The following is a 25,043-nucleotide window of genomic DNA, read 5'->3' on the forward strand; positions in this document are numbered from 1 at the left end:
AGGATGAACGTAGTCGAAGGAAGATCGATCGGCAGAGGGGAAAAGGACAACGGGGAAACGTTGGTAAATTCAATTTCGTTGATAGACGGAGGTCGACACGTGGGCGAGAGGAGCACGCGGTGCGCGCGAATGCACAGGCGGTTCTGTGCTGCGCAATGGTTGGCGCGCAGATCGATCTGCGCGGTATGGTATTGCGCAGTCACGTGACGTGTATCTCGACGCAGCGAGCACAAAATGTTCTTGAGCAGAACGCGTTCGCGTGTAACCGAAGAGACCCGTGTTCGGTGAGTTTTCGTGTCCGGTGTGTGTGTGCGTGTTTCCTTGTGTGACAGTAGGATTCCCCTAATCGAGAAATCAATTCAATAAAACAATGTACTCGTGAACGATTCAAGGGAAGAAAATGCGAGCTCGCGGGCGAGCAGCGGAAATACCGAAGATCGTCGGTCGTGCAGACGGGGCGAAGGTGAGTAATATTCTTATCGATTATTTCCTTTTCCTTTCTTTACACCCTCGAAGGCCATGGCCACGTGGCGTGCGAAACTCTAGAAAGACATTTTTTCAATTAACACATAACCTCAATCGCACTGGCATCTACCTTTTTAGGTTAGGTGCGTGACTCCGATCGAATCGCTTCGGTTCTCTTGTTTTCCGGTGACGTGCGATTGTCGGAATGCACTTGCGTGTTTGTGTGCAACTTTCGATTCGATGAAGGATGAAGAACAGGAAGCTTGCGTTGATATCCCGGGCAATCAGTATTGCCCCCGTGCGCACGGTTATCGGCGAACGATGTTACTATAGTTCGCTGGGGTGATATAATGAACGCGATTATATGTAGTTTCGGAGAATTTTAATTGCGAATGCTGTGTGTCGTGTTTCGTTGCTGATGCAGCTTCTCAATGCCCTTCTCGTTCCCTTGTTTAAAGTATGTATGTACTCAGAATTTACGTTTATAGATCATGTACGTCTGTGAAATTTCGTTCGTCGAAGACGTGAGCACTATTAGATTCTATTTCAATGAAAGAAAATGGTATTTTAAATATGGGACACAATGTTGAAAATATTGTATCTTCAACAATCTGAACCCACGAAATAAAATATTTCATTTAACTTTCGCAAGGTAATGTGGGGTCTTAGAGACTCCAGCTTCAGATTTCTGAAAAGAATTTTTATATGAATAAAATTAAATCTGTTTACTTTTTATCCTGTGTTATATTCTTTATCCCGAATTTATTAGAAACGAGGCTATTTACGAAATTCATTTGTCAGGGTCCTTACTATTTATGTGTCATTAGATCTTACCTTGCGAGGGTAAAGAATGTATTGGATTCGATTTTCAGTAAGAATATTTAACATTGAAATTGAAAATAGACAAAATACAAATATTCTCAATATTCTTCAGATAAAATACTATTTTTAATATATCTTCCCAGCGGAATTATGGATTTCCACTCACAAGGGAAATGTATAGAAGCTCAATATGGTTGCTGGATTCAATGGAAAGGTTTCCTCGGTCTCTAAAGCATAATTTACCGTCGGATAGAGTCCACACATGGAGAAAGGTGCAAAGAATTGAATTAGCGAGGAATTTATGCGAGATCTTGAAACATGCAGTCGAACCGGGGATCGATCGGGAATCAAGGACAACCCTAACGTCACGAGGAATTATCGTATTCGCAATCTCATGCCGGCCGGTATAATTTCTTCGAAGACAATAACGCCGTCTGCGAAATAATTAAGCTCGAAAGTTCGATGGACAATTTCTCCGTTGTGCCAGTTGCGTCACTGGCAAAAGTAGTCGGTCATTGTTCCCACATTATGTTCCTCATCAAACGCGACCGAATTTAAAAAAACATGTTTCTTCTAAGCAATTCGTTCCGGTTCGAACATTCACAACATTAATTTTGTAACGCGAGCTTTTGTTCCATCACGTGCTAGCTCGACTGTAACTAATCCCACCTCGCTATTTTCGCGCGTGCGGAACTTTTTTTCCGATCTATAAATAAATAAATAATGGAACGTTACTCAGGAAAATTATTGCCTGCAATTATTCACGAACCATTGAGGAAAGAGGGCAGGCATGAAAATGTTATCAGTTCCTCGATAGTGAATTGTTCAAAAGTAGACAACTCGTGCATGTCTAGCAAGAATGAATAAATAATATACGAAACTCTGGAGGGAATTAAAAGTCTGTTCTTATTACATACCACGTTTTTATTAGCTCGCTTTCTTGTTCGTTTGTTTGTCTGTTCGGTGACAAATTTTGCAATTGATTTTAAACTAACTTCCTGATGAGCTAGAGACTTGAAATCGGTTACATGGCTCAGAACTGGATGATAATGCATTATTTTTTTCACAAAGATCCGCAGTCAGTGTTTTAGAAAAACCGGTTGTTAACCTCGGAAATCGTCGATCCGGCGAATTGGAAATTGTTTAAGTCGGTCGATTTGCGAAAATTGACTCGTCCGCTGGAACCGCAGTGACCTTGGGAATTCACCGGCGCGAATTCTAGTGGACTGCATGAAACATGAAACACAATCGAGCGGTAGGAACGTCAGTACCGATCGATGTTAAAAACACTCGTTCCGCTCCGCCGAAAGTAAAACAATTAAATTCATCGTTAGAAATTAAGTGTTATGAATCATCGTATTTGTTCGATAACAAATTAAATCGTCAACCGCAGCGAACGCTTGATCGTAAATAGTCATGCGCGACAAATGAGCTCGATCGAAATCGAACGTACAGCTCTCAATCGAGTTGCTCACGTGTCGTCATAACACGGGCAAAATTTTAATTTCAAATGCAGCTGGACGCTCCATTTAACCCTTGCGCTAAGTTTCTTTCCGAGCTGAAATCAAATGCGATGCAGGATATAAACATTTAGATCCAATCAGTTTTTATTGTTTTCATTTGAGAGTCTGGAATCATTGTTCAATAGTCATAACTGGACTGCAATTTTCAATTTCTCGAGGTACATTTTAAGAGAAAGTTGAATTAAATAAAATCTTATTTTCAATGATAGTGGGCTGTGTATAGATCCGAAATAAGTAAAAATCGTACTAATTTCTGTGGAATTTTATTTTCTAGCATTTTTTCAAGATTTTTGCATAATGAATAAATGCAGAAATGCATATAAACAATAAAAGCATAAATGCATAAAGATCCCCGTCTAGTCATAACAGTTTATCACTGCTCTAGAACCATAAATAATCTCGCCGTGAAACGGAAAATGAATCAGTTCGGATAAGCGATGTTCCACTAAATCGTGGATTACACGATCGCAAACAATCCTAATCGTATCGTGTTTGTGCTCATTCTCTTCAGAAAACTGTCGCCAATGCACCGATCAAAGTTTTATTGAAACATAGTTAATAACAAAAAGGTTGTGACGCAAATTAACATTTTTATTTTGTGATAGAGTAAAATTTTGCAGAAATGTCGCTGGTATCTTATCAGGACAGTATCGTAGTCGTTGAAAATGTTCAAACAAAAATGATCGTGAATTCTCGGTAGCTAGTAAATGAATCGAAGCTTCTCACAACTCATTTATCGTTATCCAATTATCAGCGATTGTCCGGTGTCTCGTTTCCACGAGTGTTTACCGGATCATGTGACTCGGAGATCGCATGGTTACAATCAAGATCTGCCGTGGAAATCGTCGATCGATCCTATGAATCATCCACACGAGACCACTTTCTACGGTCACGTTTCCTTCAATCTCTCCAAGTCCCCATGGACTTTGCTCGTGGCCGAATTGGAAAAGATAACGACGATGGTGGGGCTCGGAAGAAGTCGATGCCTCGTGATCGCCTTTTCAGTTGTTCCTCGCGATCGCTATCGCGTTTTACCCCCTCCTGACCCTGCCTCATTCAACGGTCGAGCCTCGAACCGAACGGGGAACCATCCTCGAGGTCTTTTTCGACGTTTCTTCGAGGTCTTCTCATCTAGCAATCAGTTTGTTACCATTCCGTCTTGCGTGTAAGTTCTATCTTGACAATTTCGTGTTGACTCAACGCACTCGAGCCGTTTGTTGACTCGGATGTGGATGACACTGGCTGCTCGCTGGATATAAAAGGGCACGCACGGATGTCTCGGACTCAGTCGATCCCATGCTCTTGTGGAAGTTCATCCGTGCCGGTGATAACACTTATTGGACACGTGGTGATGTAAACGGTGTTAGTGCATACGAACACTCCCCGCCGGCTGCTACATCCCTGTCGGAAAACTTGCCACGCGGTGTAAATTGCCTTTCGGCTTCATACATTTTCCACGTGAAACATTTCTTGCGTTGACGTCCCTTCTAAACACTGGCTTCATTGCACAATTCTATCGCTGGTGTACCGCTTCACGTTTCGTTGGGGAGTTGCAACACGATTTAAAGAGAATTACATTATAAAAAAGGTAAAGTACGAATTTAATTTATCACACAAATTCAATTCAGTAGGAGTTCCAAGGTCATTCAACGAAAATTGAAATAATGCAACTTTAATTTATCACACGAATTCAATTCTGTATGGATTCCAAGACCATTGAAGAAATTTAAAGTATGTAATACGAATTTTTAATGTGCTTCACACAACTGCAGTATGAATTCCAAGACCATTCACAGAAACTTACAATTAGAATAATACAAATTTAATTTATCACACGAATTCAATTCTGTATGGATTCCAAGACCATTTAAAGAAAATTAAAATAATACGAATTTAATGTGCCTCACACAGCTTCAGTATGAATTCCAAGACCATTCACACAAACTCAGAATAATACAAATTTAATTTATCACACGAATTCACAATTCTTTATGGATTCCAAGAAATTTAAAGAAAATTAAAATAATACAAATTTAATGTGCCTCACACAAATTCAGCATGAATTCAAAGACAATTCGGTCAGAATATTGTAACCATGTTACGAAATATCATTTTGCAATCCATTGCGGGGAGTAATATTATTACGGAATAATTGTTTATAAACGCCTAAGAGTTTCTGCCGACTACATATTTTTGAACAGTGTTATTGTGGCCGTCGATTCAGTTTTTCTGAACGTGTGTCTGGTTTTACTTACGCAAGTTGTGTTCGCGAATCTTTTTTTAGATAGATTAGTCTTGTGGGAGTTGCTACAGTAAATTTGTATATCGATCGATGGGCTACTTAGAATCTGGGGGATGAAACCACTCCGGCACTTTCACTTGTCTGATGCAACCTTACAAGCTGATGAAATTAACAAATATTAAAGAATTTTGGTCCAATCAGTGCTTATTTTACTAATTATTAGTAACTTTAAAATAATTCTTTCACCCCTATTTCTCTAATCTGTAAAACTAGCAATGAAATATTGTTTTTTTTATTAATTCTGCGAGGCGATCGATTTATTTATCGATGGCAATAGCCGTGGTCAATCAAATTACCAATTCTCGTCTATCCGCGTGTCAAATGTATAACGTGGAATTACGGATCGACGAGGTCCGATTACACAATATACGTAGACACGAATCGCGGGAAAGGACAGAGTGGACAATAGAGCTGTGTCATCGGAGCACGTGGCCGTTCATTATCGATTCAGACAGGAAAAAGGCGTCATGAAAAGTTACGACGATTTTAACGCACGTATGCGAACAGCGTGTTTTTTTTATCTCTGTCAAGAAGACTGATCACCAGGAACTTCATTTTTCGTTCGAAGTTCTGATGACTGATTGCCAGGAACTTCATTAATTCAATGAATTTGTTTCTATGGAGATACAGAGCACGGACACACACGGACAATTACTGGCAAAAATTACTTTCAATGTCCGGCGACCTCAGATAGTGCACATGACTTACATAAACCAATGCTCGCAGTAACAGCAAGTCGGTTACTATTACTTGATTCCCGTATATGTATTTACATAACATTCTTTTTCTTTTTGAGTGTCGTGAAAACGAAATTGGAATAGTAGTTGCGTATCTGTTAGCGAAAGAGTAATCATTTTGTTGCAAAACTATTGTTTGTATGTTAATCAGGAACGATAATGAAGCGTTTATTATTATTGTTCAAGGAAAGTGAACAATTTTAAATGCAAACAGGAGTGACGACGACGCGAAATGAATTAGTCATGAATTATGCGATACGTTATCAGAAAAATGTGCAATCTCGAAATTTCCTGTCGGCGATACGCTATTTTGATGTTCTGCTACGTCCAGCAATTGATATTAAAAATTAGACTTCATTGAGAATTGAGAAAATGAATTAATTAGTACGAATTTTGCTAACTGATGAATAGACAGCGGATTTTATGCATTTATGACAAAAATCGGTAGTGTTAAAGCATTTACACTAAACCTACCGATCATCGAAAGTGACTGATGTGTATGGTATTATAAAAATAACAAGATTAAGTTTATTTATATTTTGTGCGATTTTTACTGTAGTATATACTGGAGTCTAAAAATATATTCAATAAATTCCCATGAAAACACCATTACAATTTCGATAATTGTTAAATGAAAAATCTAAAATGGGTCAGTGACCCCTCGTGGTAGGTTTAAAATAGAAAAATACATTTTTATTTTCTTTTTATTTTTTTTTACATTTTTATTACATCATATTATTAAAATACATTTTTATTTTATTTTGATTTTTTTTTACATTTTTATTACATTATATTATTAAAATACAGTTTTATTTATTTTTTATTTTTTTACATTATTATTACATTATATTATTAAAATACATTTTTATATCATTCCAAATTTTTGCCATTCAGCTAAAAAATTCTTATTTTGCATAAAGATCCGCAGCCTACTGATGAATGTTCCGCAGCGAATTTATCAAATGCCGCGTATATGAGATCCGCGTTGGAATTTCACCTCGATGAGTAGTAGTCCACACGCTATTAAATACTGGATAGTTCATTCTCGTGGCGTTATCGATCCGAAAGCTCTAATAAAGGCGTGCTTGACCTTCCGGCAAAAATCATTCCTCATAAAAAAATTCCGCAGAAGTTTAGCCTACTTGCACCACGAAATTAATCATTCGATTCGCCCGAAAAGTTTACTTCGTTTCCCAGAAACCAAATGGCGTTGTTCAAGCACGGGAAAGCTCGGGGGAATTAACACAAAACCTACTACCACTGGCCGAAATGACCGGTTCCATATTTTTCATTTTACAATTATTGAAATAATAGAAAGAATTATGAGCCGAACAATTATGAGCCAATTTTTGAAAGTGTCCTGACTCCATTTTCGAGAAAAATCAAGCTAGCAATTTTAATATTTACATTTCTACGTTATCTTTCCATTCTGAAGCAAATTGTAACTAATATATTTAAAATCACAAAGATTTCTTCAAACAAGAAATAGCTTTAACGTGGCTAAAAATTGTCCAAACTGTTGAACGTAATGTGGAAATCATAGACTCCATAAATTCTTAGTATCAGGACATTCGTTTTTACCGAATGACATTTTGGCGTCGTAGAAATGTCATTAAAGAAAAATAATTCATTGTTTGTCCCCCAAGATTATTATAATGTTATCAAGAAGTGCCGGAAGGGTAATTACTTTATTTCAAATGAAATGAAACAAGAGGATTTCATATCAACAAGATTTTTGGAGGATGCAATTTTTAAAAGGGTAAAGAATTCTAACGGAGAAATAATAAATTGATTAAAAATATGCTGGACGCGTTTTTTGAGAAATGAACCATATAAAATTTTCTATAAAATATCAATGGATGAGAATGCAGAGTTTAAAATACTGAATTTATTACCACGTCGGGGTAGACCAAGAAAATTCGAAAATATTGTGTTAACACCACCAGACAAGAAAGCGAGTTAATAAAAAGGTGGTAAAAATGGAAAGAAATGTTTATTATTGCAGAAAGATCCGCCGTCTATGAATTTGGAGTTACATATCCAGTATAGAGGATGTAATCCTCACATGCAAGATAAAAATTTGTTGTTCCATACCCGTTAACCGGTTCGCTTGTGTTATATTGTAGAAAATCGGCATCAGACCAATTATTGTTCCATGACTACATAATTATCGTATGCAATCATTCCTCGTTACGCGGGTCGTTTTAATGAACGAGCATTGAAGCTGATGAACACACGACGATACGTTACTAACACCGGCATTGTTTAATTGTTTACAAGCGTATCGGAGTGAGAAACGAGAATCACCTAATTAGGGTCGCCGCAGTACACATATAGATCACGTTTAAAAGAATCCATAGATACCAGAACGATCTCGGGACCAAGCCTCAACAGTTACATAAAAATGATCGCGGTTTCGTGCTATCGTTGAAATTTGTTGCGTCGAATTGCGACACCGCGATCAATTTACAACTCACCAGGGGAACAGGCCTTGCATTGCATCGGATCTTGCAATTCTCATTTTTTTTTGTCCCGCAACCGCCATTGCATCACCAATCTCGTTTGATGATTCTAATGACAACGACTAATGGCTAAATCGTCCAGGCAATTCAACTCGTCGCTTAGCGGTGTGGTCCATTAATTTCCATTATTGTTCTGAAAGATTTACGATCGCCTAATTTTTCCGCATCTCGTTAGGCCGTTTCCGCAAATTAACAGTTCCTCGCTCGGGGCCCCGAGCAAATGCGGGCCCCGAACACAAACCAAGATCCAAATTCTACGTTTTTCTCATAAAGTTATTTAGTTGGGGTTAGGGGCCCCGAAATTCCTACTTTGCCCAAGGCCCGAACTAGTTATAACGCGCTACTGATGTCTGCATGTTTATTTAGCAATCGGTACATTTATTTGCAGATCCCCAGGTGATCCCCGATTATTTGGAAGGAAACTCGTTCCAGCAGCGGCTGATCTGCAAAATGGCGGACACCGGAAGGTGAGGAACCGTCACTTAAATTTTCGTGTGCTAGATTGTGGGCCTTTATGGAAAATAAAAATGCTCTGCATTGATTTCATCCCTTAAAAACAACGTTACAATATTCCCCAATTTTTCTAATCTCTTACTGGTTTATATTTCACCCAGCCAATCAATTTAGCACACTTCCATTTATGTAATTTCTTCGGTTCGTGTAAAAATTGTGTCTCTTGCGCAGATACGAAGAGCACAACATGTGCAAGACGCGTTCAGCATGCAGCCTGCGAAAACTGAGAGGTAAAGGATTTTCCCAGAGTGCGGGTACCTTTAGACCAGGCCTGGGCAACGTCTTCCCTGCTGTCGCTTCACGACCCCCACTTACCGTGTTATACCTCGCGTAACTGGCGCACAGTGGTCCAAATCGAGAGTGACTTTTTGTTATAACTTTTGAACCATAAGAGATATCGGGATGAAATTTGCACTAAAATTCATTTGAAAAATAGTTAATTTAAACTATAGACAAATTAATATTTTTTTCATTTATCAAGCAATAATTTTTAATTAATTTTCATTGATATTTTTCACTAAAAAAAAAGTTGCTTAAACCATCTTCCAAACCATTTTTTCTTTCTAAGTGTGTATTTTAGATTTATGTTTTACACATGCAATGTTTCATGGAATGCGTAAAATGTAAATTTGTGGAATCTTTTTTTAATCAACGCATACAAAAAGTACCAAGAATGTAAAAACGCCTCATAACTGTGTCAAAAGATATTTTTTATAATAATTTATAATATTTGTCATATATTGTATATAATATATAATAATTTAGTAACATTTTTTTGTAGATCTTTTGTGATAAAAATGTGATAACAATAACGGTGTTATAATATAACAATAATAGCATACAACGAATAACATGAAATATAAAAAAAATGATATTTGTAACAAAAAAAAAACAATAATAAATATAAATTTTATTTAACTGCATATCTTTTAAAGCTATTTAATAATTAATTTTAAAACAAAAGAATCTAAACAAAGAAAGTTGATTTTTGGCAAAATGTCACTAAATTTCTCGATTCGGACCACTGTGTGGCGGGGAGGGCCCAGTAGTGGGGAAGGAGGAGTCGCTCGCGAGCCGCAAGTTGCCCAGGCAGGGCTTGTACGCATAGTATCTAAGTACATTTAGATTTGACAGATTGTCCACGTTTCAGACATGATCCCAGCGAGGGTGGTGCTGTACATGCTCTCATTCTCGGGCTTCACCGTCTCCTTCATGATGAGGACCGACATAAACATCGCCCTGGTGGCGATGGTCAAGCAATCATCGGCCACGAACAACGACACCATGGACACGGGCGACTCTCAGTACTGTTACGCAACGCCGAACGCTTCTCTCAATAACAACACGCTGTCCTGGGACCAGGTGCGTCCTCTGCATCCAGAGTTATTGATTTTTCAACGGGAATTATGCTCTTCGTTATCAATCGCCGAGGATAATGTTACCCGGGCCGCGATCTTGTTTCAAAGGCTGCGCAACGAAAGGATATTGAAAAATCTGTTCACGTAACGTCACGTGCATAATCATCGTCCGCGATCTTGTACCGTGGATTCTTCGCGACGGCGGAAACTCTATAATTGCCGCCTCCGCGACTCGATAATTGGCGTTGTTGAAATTGATAGAGCGACCGATTACGTTACGACTGCCCGGACGAGGACACCAATCAGTTTGCGCGGGCCCTTACGTAAAACTTGATTTATTTAACCGCGATCATCTGTCGGGATACTGGACACGCGTTCCACGAAACGATTAGAATTCGCATAAGATCTGAATCAGCGACGAAACTCTTTTTTCTATCGAACGATGTCTCGACGACACTCTTACCGACGTATCGCTGACGCTCTCCCGAGTGAATACACTTTCCACGATAATTAGTTCCGCGACGGGTCAGTTCGGATAATCGAGGCTCCGGTAAATATGCTTCGAAGTGTGTCGTGTTTGGGCTCGTTCTAACCGGAAAACTGTCACGAACCCGTTGGTAATGCTGAAAGAATGATCACGAACAAAAATAATTTTCAGGAGGAGCAAGGGGAGTTCGAATGGAATTCCACGATCCAGTCTGCCATAAGCGGATCGTTCTACTGGTGCTACATACTCTCGCAAGTAGTCGGGGGCGTGCTGACACAGTACTTGGGTACCAAGGCGGTTTTTGGAGGGTCGCAGCTGATCACTGCGATGTGCAGTCTGCTTATGCCAACCGCGGCGGAGCTTCATTACGGGTTCATCATTGCTCTGAGGAGTATTCAAGGCGTCGCGAGTGTGAGTATCCTAATCTTCGAATGAAACAAACTTCGAGAAATTCCATTCGATTTGATGGTGATTTCTATGTTTTTTTTTTCAGGGACTGACGTGGCCAGCGATGTACGCGGTGGTCGGACACTGGATCCCACCGGTCGAACGTTCGCGCTTCATGTCTTCCTTCCAAGGTAAATCCTCCCCTAACCGAGCACACCGATTACTTTCTTTTCTTTCCTGTTACAGTGAAACCTCGATACGTCCGCTTTCTTTTTAGCGTTTCTCGCAATAAACGATTTAATCGAATGATACGCGAGAGAACCCGAGATAACGCTGGTTTTATACGCTTTATGTTGTTTGTGGAGAAACTACTAATGGCACGCTTCTTTCAGAATAAGCGGGAAACGGAAAGATAGAAAAAAAATAGAAAAATACTTTGTTTTTTCAGTCGAAATTCACACACGGTTCGAGGTACCCACACACGAGACCTCGCACGTTTCTCGGTCGATTACGAGACTCTAATAACGAACATACGAACACGGTGTATCTCTCTCTCTTTCTCCTGCTCATTCCGATGGACGTGTTTCACTTTGTTTCTGATTCATTCAAGCTCTCCACGTGGTTGCATTCGCCGGACCGAGGGGTATACTCAAACAGCGACCGCTCAACAGCATGAGAAAGGCCGAGTATACTTCCAGCTGGTAGAATCAGCCGGGCTCGAGGGATAAACACGTTTTGTAATGCTTATTTTTTTCCATGACTTGTTTTGTACGTGCGTTTCCCAGCAAGGGAAATCCGTCGACGTCTGTGTTTTATTTTGTCCAAGGAGTTGCGCATAACATCATCATTCTCACTGTACGACTTTCTCGGGCACGCGCGATCGATCAACGAGTCTCGGGATCACCGTGGAATTCCATTTAGGCTAGGTCTCGCACGAACAGTTTAGCGTTTAACGTTCTAAAATGAGGATTAGCAGAACTACACGATCAGACAGCACGTCATTTAATGAATACATTCAATACCGCAGATATTAAAGCCCAAATACATTTAATCTGAATTTAGTGTAACTTCGTTAAATCGAGGCTTCACAACAAATGGAATTCCGCGGTACACGTCACGACTTATACTGTTGCCCGTAATCATATTGTAGAAGTACGCGGCTAGCCTTGGTACGTGTAAACTCGAACGTCTTCAGTCTCACAGGCAAGATCGATATGATTGGACTCACGAAACTCATTTGGGCATTTCTTTTGATCATGTTTGAGTATTTGGACTGTGTTTCATTGCACCAACGAAAGAATGAATGTTCATACAATTCACCATGAAACGCTTGTACCATGTTAATAAAATCAAGGCTGAGTTTGAAAAATAGAAGAAAATGTTAGCCAGTACCGAAGAGAACAATAAATCGTTTTCCTTGATATATTTTCAGGTACAGGGATTTCATTGTCATATTGTAGCAACCACGCCTCGTGCACTCATCATCATCCTCCCGTACTAAGTCTCTACTTGAATCGCTTTACAGGGTGAAATATAGCGCCACCGTTGAAGAGCGAATCGTCGCCAAGAACGAAATCGTACACGAGCCAAGGCGAAGCCATTCGACAAGCATCATGTTTCAGCTTCGTTCCGGGTCGTGGGGTGAGCCACTCCTAACGTCTAGATTATCTATATTCAGGGTTCAGCTTTGGCATCGGGATTACCTATCCACTGTGCGGATTCATCATTGCCCATTTCGGATGGAGAGTGGTCTTCTACACGACCGGCACCGTCGGCATCTTCTGGTGCCTCTTCTGGTACTTCTTTGCCTTCGACACTCCCGCCGATCATCCGAGAATATCGCAGCAGGAGCTACGCTACATCCAAGAGAGCGTTGGCGACCAGGTTCACAGGACCCAAGAGGTACTACCGTAGTTACCTTGATCTTCATTCTCACCGAAAATACTTCGCGAGCAGTGTGATAGAAGGCTTTTATCATTTTGCAACTCGAGGAGGTAGCATTACCCAGGACCAATGTGGCTTCTCAGTTGTCGAAGTTGCGTACCCACAAAGATACCTGTAGCTTCATCATTTTCTGGGACTCGTTCAATGTGGCTTATCAGTTGTTTTACGATTAATTCTGGACACTTTTGTTAAAATTGTCGAAGCTGTGGACCCGCAACGACCACCTGTAGCTTCCTCATTTCTGGGACTGGTTTGTTAACGACGTTTTAATCTTATTGTGCAGAGCATGCCAGTTCCGTGGAAGCAAATCCTAACATCGTTGCCAGCCTGGTCAATCGGCATCACGACCTTCGGTAGAATATGGGTGCATTATGTCTTTATTATTTCCGGACCAATGTACATGAAGAAAGTCCTAGGGTTCAGCATCCAAGCAGTGAGTACTTGACGTGTTCTAATTCCCTTTGTTTCCCTGCGTATTGTTTCTGACCTGTGTCGTTGTCTTTCGCAGAACGGAGTGCTGTCGGGTCTACCCTTCATCTGCAGTTACTTCAGCTCCGTTTTGTTCTGCTACATTGCCGATGTCCTAGTCACACGGAAGATCATGTCGCTGACGAACGTCCGCAAGATATTCACCGCTGCCGGTATGCGTTTCGAAATGATCTACGTGAATATAATACTAAACGATGTATATCTCCCAACGTTTGCTTAAACGAGACGCTCTTCGTGTTTCAGCCCAAGTGGTTCCCGGAATATTGTTGGTATTGATCGGTTATCTGGGCTGTGACATCATTCTCGTTTTAGTGATATGGTTCATAGCCGTCACCCTTATCACTGCTGCTTACGCGGGAGCGATGGCGAGCATCGTCGACATCGCGCCAAATTTTGCTGGTAAATAAACGTAACTTAGTTATCCGAAGAGCATTCTCAAACGTTTCTGTTTCACGGTCTATCGTTTCTTCGCAGGTCCAATATTGGCGTTCGCACAGACAATTCACATGTCGGCTAGTTTCCTGTCTCCGATCGTTGCTGGACTGCTTACTCGGCATAGTGTAAGTCGCTGTATCTCATTCATTAGTAGACTACGGATTTTATATGCATTTATGACAAAAATGGATAAGCGCAATTTCAAGCAGTGGACATATTAAAAAGAATTAAACGCATCAACGTATCGGTTTCGGTTTAATCAGATTATTAAAAGAAGAAAGACATTTTTATTTCGCAACTGTGTCTTGCAATCAATGCAAACATTTTTCATTTTGCATGAAGATCCGCAGTCTATTTATTAGACTTAATTGACATAATGAATGAATTGTTCCTGCAGCAAGCCTTAGATGCCTGGAGGCAAGTTTTCGCTGTGGCAGCGTGCGTAGCCTGCGGCACGTACGTGGTCTACCAGATGTTCGGCACAGCGGACATCCAACCATGGAACTACCCCGACCATAAGTATCCTCAATCCGACAAGGAGGACTTTCAACCCCTAAACGATTCTCCCCGCAAGAACGGGAAGATCGTGAAATCAAACTTGACCGAGGAAGCGTAACAAAAATCACAGTAAAATCTTCAGCGAGAAACGCGCGCACGGCGTTGCGATGACGTGTGTCGGAGCCAATCAGGAATCTCTAAGCCTCGTTCGGTGTACATCGGGAAACTTATATTTTTTCGTAAGGTTCATGTAAATAAAATATCCCGTAGACCTCGTCGAGAGGCGAGAATTAGTACATTCGAACAAGTTCGACACTGTTTGCGATTTCTCGGGGACGCACAAAATGCTCTCGCATCCGTCATTTCTCTTTAAGTAAGTTGATTTACACGTTACTCTGTGATCTAAGCCTCTCTGTTGCCTCGATTGTTGAACGATTGACGAGAATCAAGTAGGCCACTATCGTTCGCGCAGACTGTAACAGTTGTACTGCGTTGTCTTTGATGCGCCGAGACCTGAGGATCGTTTCTAAGCTTCTAAGCTTACTATCGCTGAGGAATTAGGCGTAATGTCTGTCTACGAGTCTAGGTAGAAGTGTTCGTGCCGGCGAAAACGATAAGGAGGATTTAGCTAGTTTCTTTGAAGAGGGACACTGTTAATCATATGTGTATCAAAAAGACTATATGTCTAGGATTCTTTGCTGTACTATAACAACCCTTTAGGACACGCAAGGAGTATGTACTTACGCAATTATCTAACAATAGAGTGAGTAAAGTATAATGTATAAACGAAAAAAAGACATTATATTAGATGATTGCAAAAGTTCGTGTCTGATATGAGAATAAAGCCCAAGCGATTACACGTTAAAAGAACAGTTTTATTAAACAATTATTTAGCCTACAAGTGTTGCCTAGCATTTCACAAGTTGGTAGATTCCTTTTATTTGGCAAATCTTTTTTTAGGTGCTAGAACTTTTGCAATCTTCCAATATTAACCCTTCGCGTTCTACAAGAAATCGGGACAAATAATAAATTAAACTTTAGGTTGCTGTTAGCTGTTTCTTTTTTATCGATTTGATTGATGCACTAATCGAAATCGAATTAGAGCGCGGAGGGTTAATCTGATTGGTGCCTTATATCAGGCTCTCTCGATGATCTTTCTGCATCTCCTAGGAACCTAGGAGATGAATGCGCTTAGTTTTAGTACTTATGTTCTCATTATGTCATTATAGTATTAGCCGCTGATCACTGTCAGTTAAATAACGACGCGAAAATATTTGATCGTCGTCTGCCTCGATTTTTTGCAATTAATTCCATTCGTACACACACACACACACACACACGATCAAAATGGCGATCTCTTAGTACGATCGTGATTTCAATTATTTTTGTACTACCTCCATTTGGACAGGACACACAGTTCTCTTTGCTCATCGTTAGACATTTGTCCAATTAATGTCGCATTTGTAAATTTGTTAAATATAAGATGTTTATAACGGCGAATATTAGCTACACATTTTCCCCCTCGTTTTTTAATCGACGTCTCGAATTCCGCAAAGTCAATTCTTTCAGATCTTTTCGCAAGCAGCAAACTACTCTTAATCTTAATATTAAAATCAACTGCGAGGAATCGATTAGCCTCTCTATCTTAGCACCGGATGTGATGCGATAATCCTTAATTGTTCTTTTTCACTGGGAGCGTCCACCAACACTAATCGATATAGCGTACACTAATTTTATATCATATTTAGGAGGGTGGGAGGAATCAGAAGATTTTCACCACAAAATCGAAAATATTCAGCTGCCCCGCCCTGATCAATACGAGAGTAGTACAATCTCAAGATGGATATCCTTCGTCCACAGGCTACACATTATTTCTCCTTGAGTTCCATACGAGTACTTAATATTCTGTAGGAAGCGAAGAGTGGACACAAGTTCTGCCATGACACAAAATCACTCGGATCAATTCCTCGCGTTGATCAGTGTACAACGTGAACATTGTACACTCGAACGTGTTCCTTCGGTAGTTTTTAATAGACGTGGTTCAACAGACAAATGGAACCATGACTGCCGTGTACTTTTCTCTGCCGGAATTCGGAAATTGTAACTAGAAAAGAAAATAACAATTGTCGAGACAATCTTAATTGATAGACAGCGGATCCTAAACAGTGAAAACACATTAGAGAGAACTTCAAAATGCTGTTATATTATTTTAACTTTGATTTTGAACAAATATCCGCCGTCTACTAATTAAAAAGTACCACTAGTGGTTTCCAATCAAACTTCACCATTATGTTCTGTACGAGTTGCTACGTTGATAGGGGCTAGCTTGTTTGAATGAACTTGAGAGTGGAATTGGTTTAACAAACATATATTCAACGACGACAAACAATCGACGAAACAACTGGCTGTAGTTGCACAGTTATGCAAAGATCGAGTCGAATTGGACGTTGTGTTTGCATATGTTCGACGAGTTATGAATAGACTAGTTTCCGTCTGATGCATGAACAAAACGAAATTCTGTATTGTCTGTCAGGCTGGACAATGTCTGAGAATGTGTACGAAGGTTGGGATTTTTTCCGAAGTGCCTAACTGCAGGCGACTAATTCAGACTTTTGGTTCGATGTGAAATATGAGAAAGCACGGCTTGATGGATGTCCTGTGTTCCGCGTCGGAACACCATTTTGTAAGTCTATCTAATGCCATCAATTCCGTGGCAGGAATGATTGATACATATACATATATGTGTAAATATATATATATGTAAATGAAAAATATATAATTCCATATAATTTTATTAATATCTGTGTATATATTTAATTCTCTGTAAACCAAATCTCTTAAGGGGTTGAAAATGATCTGTAGGGATCTTATGGGGGTAGAAACATTATTAATACTATATGCTCTAATTAATACTATAATAAGATATTATTAATCGACTGGGGGGAGTTGATTGAATGTGATCTACGTAACATTATTAAAATTTTTTTAAGGAGTGAGGGTTGTTTGATAAATATTAGATCAGACAAGTTTAATATTCCCTTGCGATATTTATTCTTTCTACGTAAATAGTACATAAAGATTAGAAAATAAATGAAATTACAAAGCATCTTAGCCGCTTGACTTTTCCTCGGATTCATAGATCTCGTTTATAAATCGCTCGGAACGGGACACGCACGTCCAAAAAACATAATCGTCTTTTTCCTTGTTCATTTTTATAATTTAACGATGCTTAAATACGATGAGAAAAATTACACGACATTACGTATCGATATTAAAAATACATTCTCAGTTGCTGACGAATAAATTAGCCTCGGGATTAGGGGGAGGGGGAAAATTAGGGTAAACGAGGGAGAATAAAAGGGGGCGACACGCGAGCACTCGATTAACTCGTTCCCACATTATACGAACGCGTGTGTACAATTATAAATTCGAAATGGACGCTGGATCTCGCACGGTTTCCTCGCGGTTGAAAGAAACGAATCTTTTTTTTTTTAAATTACGAAGAGAAAAAAGAGAAAGAAACCGATGGCTCGAAAGAAACAAATAGTCAAGAGATGCGCCCATTGGATAATCGATGATTGCGATTTTGGACCATTGATTACGGTGAAAAGCTAAACGCGCGCGATGATTTTTCCTCCCTGTCGTACGTATCCACGTGTATTATGTACAAAATGTACAAATAATTGCGCGCAAGTGCGACTAGCGTGAGAGAGATCGATCAGCCAGGTTTTCTGGACCTTGCCCGATCGATTTTCATTGTAACTATAACGTGTAGTGTAAGTCATTTTTACCAACTATTCAATCTCTCGCGGAACGTTACGTCAGTGCAATATTATCCTCGCATGATTTTCTAAATAACCATCGAAATAAAAATGATTTCAGCAATCGTTGGTGACTATGCATTAAATTAACAGTCTACTGGCAACTAGATAACTAATAAAATACAGGGGAGCATATTTTAATTTCATTCATTTCATTTCTTCCACAGGAAATTTTCTGGTTCAATTTTTGGTGATTGTGGAGTTTAGAAATAAAAATAAAAATGAAAATGCATTAAATCCACAGCCTAGCGACAACTAGCTAATTTACAAAACACAGGGGAGCATTTTGAAATTTCATTTCCTCTACAGGCAGTTTTCTGACTCATGAAATAAATATTCATAGTACTCATAAATGATGAATTATGAAAACGGTGATTCGCATTTTGCACTGACCCCACGTTCGCGTAACCGTGACACCCAGTTCCCTCAGTGTAATGACTCGACTAATCACAAAGAAATAGCAACGCCTAATCGGAGAACAGACACACGTAGGGTAAACTTTACTTTACCGGACTCAAAATTAGTATCTTTCTCCTTCGAATTATGATGTATTTGGTATGTAATCCAGTAGATTTGTACCCGGGGATCCTGCTGTCGAAGTTTCGATCCTGTAGGATGAATGATTCAGGAGTTATGGTTGTTTAAAGTTGAGCAATCTGTAGGCGCCCTTACCTGTAAAAAACACTGCAGATTGCTCATCTTCAAGCAACCATAACTCCTGTACCATTGATCCTACAGGATCGAAACTTCGATCTGCATCCGCGCCGGGTTCAAATCTACTGGATTACATACCAAATACACCATAATTCGTAGGAGAAAGGCACAAATTTGGAGTCCGGTAAAGTAAAGAGCAGCCGACACGTATTATATCTGCGCGACGCGAAATAGGTGTACGCGTTCGAAAAGAATCGGATGAAATTCGTCTCGTTCCTTTAATCTCGACACTTCTCGACTCTTCTCGACTCTTCTATCACGTTTCTTATCGACGCGAGAAATTTCGGGCGGTATCTAACAAGAAAATGGCACTTGCTCTCGAACACGTAACAGAACGGACTATAATGTTGGCGGTTAGTTCTTATTTATTCCCTTTACATCTACGTTGCTGTGATGGCGTCTGTTTTGCTCTTGTTCGAAGGGGACGTCTGCGAAGGAACACAAGGATCTTTGTTTTTCAAGTTTCGTTCGTTTAAAAAAAAAAAAAGGAGATACTTTCGTGGAGTTCTCGGTGGGACAGCAAAATTTCTTTCGATCGAAATTCCGGTCCGAAATTCTCCTTTATTTTTTCTCTGCACTCGCACACATCTTTCTCTCTCTCACTCACATACACACACGCAGATCCACACATACATACAGCTCTGCGAATAATGCGGTTTCGGTATTTTTTTTTTTTCGTTTATTCTCTTCGGCATAATGCTTGATCAAGCTTGAACATTAAGACGCGTCTACACGAAGAAATAGAGTCTCGCTATTTTACCATTTTTTTTTCTCGCTTCTCTTTTCTCTTTCTCTTGGGTTTTGTAAAGTCGATCCCTTATCTAACGAACAAACAGTGTTTAGTTTAGAGGTTTATGTATATTCATATATGTAATCATTATTAATAATCGTAATAATTATAATCCGTAATATCAATTCATCCCAACAACAAGTTTCTCTCGTTTCTCTCGTTTTTTCTTTGTTTAAAGGTCTATTTAGTTATTCTTTTCTTCTTCTGTCTCTTTCTTTTTTTATCATTATTATTATTATTATTTATTGAGTTCCGTCTCTCCGTCCCCCCAAAAAACTTCTCGTACTTTCCACGTCGTCTTAATAAATCTCTCTTTGTCTTCTTTAATTATATATATTCATTTTATATACTTTATTTACTTCTTTTATAATATATGTATAGACTGATATCAACACGTATAACATCGAATTCCCTATTAATCCTTTATTTTCGTCTTTTTCACTTTTTTCCCGGTTCGGAGGAGATCGCGGTAGCTTAATTAAATGCGTCCTTAATTACTCGTCTCGCGTAATGGCGACCGGAAGCGCGATCTATTTAGCCAAACGATCCGATCTTTCCACAATGGTTTCGGCGTATTTCTCTCTCTCTCTCTCTCTCTCTCTCTCTCTCTCTCTCTCTCTCTACAAGAACTCTTCTTTATCGGAGGAAACGAAATTTCGAGGTATGCCATATGATATTGTACCGGGTGATTCATCAGAAACAGAATTACAGTCTTCCCTCGCATTGTGTCACATTCGTCTCTACCGGTAGTGTTACTTCTTTATTACCCCTTGGAGATCAGGATATCGATGAGGCAATACTAATACAATGATGAAACTACAGTGGTACCTCGGTATATGTCTGCTTTGGAGTACGTCGAATTCGATATCCGTTCTGTTTGGACGTCACAAATTTTTCTCGGTATACAACATAAATTTATTATACGAATTTTTGCGTCATTTTAAAATAATTATCTCGGAGGAAAATTAAATTAATAATCAATTATATTCGGAGTTGATGTATTATTAACTGACTGATATAGATTTTAAAAAATCTATAATAATTTTTTTTTATTTATGTGTTTAAACAGTGTCTAAATTACTTTACAACCCCATTAACGAAGGTATAATATGAATAGGAGTTTTTTTTACATGAGAACGGATTAATCATTTTTACATTACTTCTTATGGGAAAGGTGGGTTTGGTTTACGTCCTATTCAGTATAAGTCCAAACATCAGGAACGAATTAAGGTCGTATACCGAGGTACGTAACGCTGTATATTACTTTTAGTTATTTCGTTACGGAACCTTTTTGCCAACAGATTGGTCAAATTTTTCCGATTAAAACGAGACCAAACACGATAGGATTGCGATTATATTTACTTGTTTAATACCCACGTAGAGTAGCTCTACGCTTTCTGAGACTCCAGTGACACTATGCGAGGGAAGACTGTATTCAGATGTTGTTTCTCGCGAATTATCCGGTACATCCCTCACCTTCTTCTACTTCTCTCTGTTCCCACTTCTTCCCGATCCGACATCCGTTTGATTCTCGTTGCTTTGTCGTTCAACAGACACTCGTCGACTGTTTGCTTAATTCGTTAGTCACTTGTACACACACGGCTAAGCTCTAACCTCGCAGGGAATGAAACTTGTCGTTGCCTGTTGTTAGCTGTCCGGTCGTCATTCAGCCCAGTCCTTCGAGCATTGTTCAAATAAGTGATCAATTATAAATTGGAGATACATTAAAATCAGACGAAAGGCTGAGTTGAATGACGTCGAGACGTTGTAACAAACTCGCGGCAGTAACTCGATAGCGACTCAACTGTGACGCGATGCATTGACGTAGATGATTCTCTATATACGTATATAGACACTTTACGTGTATAGTTTACTGTACAGGTAACGAGAGGAGAAAGGGGAATTTTTTTTTCTTCTGAAAGAGTATTGAATGATGTTTACGCGCGCGACACGCCAGAGAATCGTTGCTCCGGGAGAGGCGAGCCGTAAAATTTCAGCAATGACGTGGCGAACAACGATATGTCGGCAAAGACTAACATTTCTCCTAAAATTATACACTTCACCTCGCAACGCATAAATATATTAGAACACTATCGATCCCTTTCAACTCTGCGGAACAAGCGTTAGAATTCACGAGGGGCTCGGCGATTCCTCTTCGGGAGACGATTCTCTCGCGCAATGGAACGTCGGAATGTGATCAAGTCGCTACTGGATAAAGCTTCCGCTTCCTCTAATTGTACAAAAACTCGTTCACAAGCTCGTTCGGCCTGCAATGCGATGTGGCAGTATTAATTAGTAAGTAGACAGTGTAGTACGATATGATACAGAAGAGCAAGTGTAACCGGAAGTCGCCCCCGCGCTCGCGAGTCGAACGTCCGTTGCCGTCAGATTGCCGGAAGATTGCCGACAGATTAACGACAGATTGCCGACAGATTCGTTTCAACAGGCTGAACGGTTCGTCGTGGGCGCAGAGACGACGCTCGCACGCATGCACACAGCACACTCATCCACGCATAGCGCATCATTGTCAGTGAAATCGAAGTACCACAATTAGGCGAGACGTGTAGTTTCTATGATCAATTACAATAGTAGCCTGACATCGGACGCGGACGTTCACCTGTGTCGGCTGGAACCATCGCAGGCAACACTAAACGTACCAGCATCAATTTTATATTGTTCCTAGAAATGGTAATTTTAAGCATTTTTTCGAATTGTCAACGAAATTCCTGTCTTTTCTCAGGAATCATTTATTGCAGGTAGGCTCAGTGTCAACCCTCGGACGGCAGACCATGTTCACGTATAATAATTGAGGTTCGGACCATTCACTGCCTCATCGATCAATTTCCAAGGTACTTCTTGTAGACACTTTCTACTATTCCTAACGCAGCAGCAGATTTAATTAATTCGCCAGAAACTGAGTACGTGGTGGAACGACCACCTCACCGGGTCCGAATAGACCCCTGACTCCACCGTCGGAGGGTTCAGGACTCTTCGGTGCAACCCTTTGCAGACGTGAGTAAACTTAATTATGCGAGATATAAATTTTGTAGCCGAACTGCAACAAACTGGAGTGAAGAGGAATTTCAGTTTTTTTCTTAATATGTTTGATAGATTGAAAATCATTTTTTTTTTTACAGATTGAAAATAATGTGACAGTATTTTTAAACTTTGCTAATGGTTTACTGGTGTTTTAAACTGTTTTAAACTGCAACTGCTCATATTTGCCGTAAATGCATAAGATCCGCTGTCTAGTTGTACGGCACATTTCTAAATTTCTGTATTTTTCTCTTTAATTACGTACATGTTCAGGAGTTAAGCTTAAAAAGCTTAGGTTGGAGGGAAAGTTCTGTCGTATTTGAAACAAGCAGGTAATTAGCTTTAAACATACATTCTTATAAATTGATTCAAATGTTTTCTTTAAAATACGGTAGAATTTCCCTGGAGCCTAATCATTCCGGTCCACAAAGGGCCAGCACCTCCAGCCGGACGAAGCAAGTGGAACGCCGCTCGACTAATCAGGACCTCCAGGGGTGGGCATTGTTGTCTTAATTAAGACAAGACTGTCCCCACCATAGCGGCCAGTGTCCCCCACCAGCATCCTTCGTTACCATGGAGGAAGGACGCGGTTGGTCCGTCGCAAAAAGAGGTTGGTGGGGGAAACAGGCGTTCGAGGGGGGCCCACCGCTGGACCAGGCGAATCGGCCGACTACATTCAGGCAACGATGAACGTAAAGAAAGCGCCGCGTCCCTCTGGTGATCGGCGTTGTACTCGAAGAGGGTTGTCTCTCCCCGAAATATCTCTGTCGTCTCCACTCGAAAGACCGACGTTAAGTTAACGCGCTATAGTCGTTCGCTTAAGTTCCTACTAAATTACTTGGTACGGTTGATTCAATTCATTTGGTACGATCGATGGCGCCCCGAAGAACCCCTCTCGCGAAACTGTCTCCCCGCCACACGCGATCCACCGTTTTAATAGTCTCCCTCTCTCTTTCTCTCGTGGATCCCCAAGTTCACCGAGAGACAAGAATGATCGGGCGTGGATCAGAACGCGACCACACACTCGGACACACGCACGCATACGCACACAGTCACACGCACACGCACACACACGCGCGGATCAAGGAGAGTATACTCTAACCAGTTACAATAGCTTCGCGAATTTCAACCAACGGTCAAATTCGAAATCTCTGCAAACTCGCTTAATACGCCTCGGTTAAGCTGTCGACCGGTTTAAGCTGTACTCTGAAAGAGACCCTCCGACGATCCAGATCTGAAGATCTATCGGAAGAGCCGTTCTATCAGGATCGTCCCCGATCGATCGATTGATCTCGTCTCGTTGGAACGCGTTTGAAACGCGTGCGTCTCGTCTTTTACAAAGAGGAGCTCGAACCGTCGAACACATGCTCAGTCCCTCCTAGACCCCTCCCCCTCACGTTCAGGGTACGTTTATTTTCTCTGTCGATGTAGGATCATATGTTCGAAATCTCGAGATTCAGGTCCAGGTCCGTATTCCCATTCGAGAAACGAGCACGATCGGAGACGGTCCCGAATTGAAATTCCTAGGTGCACCTATGGTTTCGTATCCTTGGGGATGCGTCCTTAAAGCAGCCACTTGGCCACGAGGATCATGATCAGGTGTGGTGCCAGGCTGATCACCGAGGCGGATCCTTTCACTCTGACGTCGCTGTCCATCAGGAAAACAGTGTCGATCACGTGGATGATGCCGTTGGTGCACTCGACATCCGGACGGAACACTCGGATGTGCATGTTGTTCCATTGGATCTGGTACACTGAAAGATGAATGGTAGATCAGCAAAGAGGATCAGTGGCAGACGTGTCTTTGTACGTGTACGAGAGCTAATCAGAGAGATGAAGTGAGCTGCGAGTTTGGCTGATGGTCAGCTCCGAACCAGAGCATTCGCACAATAGCCAGATTGAATTACCAGTTTTGTTATCGGTATGGGAATAATGGCTATTTATGTGTGTCTACGTTGCAGATATGCTTTCGTTCGTCGCGTGGTACAGCTTCCTTCGGGCAAGCCTGGAAAATCGGGAGAGAGTGAGAGAAACGCTCAGACTGCGGATTTTTATGGAAAATTTTCAAGCGACTTGTTCTTTTTCATTGAGAAATTTCGATCGGCTGGAAATCGGTTAGAAATACAGTCTTCCCTCGCATAGTGTCACTTTCACGAGCTCAGAAAGCGTAGAGGTCTTGAAGACGTGTCTTTTTCTTAAT

The 25,043-nt window shown here is 40.5% G+C and overlaps 2 protein-coding genes across 5 annotated transcripts in view; one reads left to right on the forward strand and one right to left on the reverse strand.

Annotated features, from left to right (window-relative positions):
- Positions 1–217: 217 nt before the first annotated feature.
- LOC143212669 (sialin) lies at positions 218–20,423 on the forward strand. 2 transcript variants are annotated; one of them, XM_076431662.1, is made up of 12 exons: positions 218–463; positions 8,760–8,838; positions 9,056–9,114; positions 10,035–10,246; positions 10,901–11,140; positions 11,223–11,307; positions 12,795–13,018; positions 13,344–13,493; positions 13,569–13,701; positions 13,793–13,948; positions 14,024–14,109; positions 14,382–20,423. In XM_076431662.1, the coding sequence occupies exons 2-12, from the start codon at positions 8,822–8,824 to the stop codon at positions 14,598–14,600; spliced, it is 1,581 nt and encodes a 526-aa protein (XP_076287777.1). In that variant the 5' UTR covers positions 218–463; positions 8,760–8,821; the 3' UTR covers positions 14,601–20,423. The 2 variants fall into 2 exon arrangements, with proteins under 2 accessions (XP_076287777.1, XP_076287778.1); XM_076431663.1 differs by lacking the exon at positions 218–463 and adding an exon at positions 511–4,235.
- Fas1 (fasciclin 1 Fas1 domain-containing) overlaps positions 19,494–25,043 on the reverse strand; it is a 313,103-nt gene continuing 307,553 nt past the window's right edge. For all 3 annotated transcript variants that reach the window (XM_076431658.1, XM_076431659.1, XM_076431657.1), the window contains one exon: positions 19,494–24,597. In XM_076431658.1, coding sequence (XP_076287773.1) covers positions 24,407–24,597 — 191 coding nt within the window. In that variant the 3' untranslated portion in view covers positions 19,494–24,406. The remainder of the gene's footprint in view (positions 24,598–25,043) is intronic.

This window comes from Lasioglossum baleicum, chromosome 10, assembly GCF_051020765.1.
Source record: "Lasioglossum baleicum chromosome 10, iyLasBale1, whole genome shotgun sequence".
Lineage (NCBI taxonomy): Eukaryota > Metazoa > Arthropoda > Insecta > Hymenoptera > Halictidae > Lasioglossum > Lasioglossum baleicum.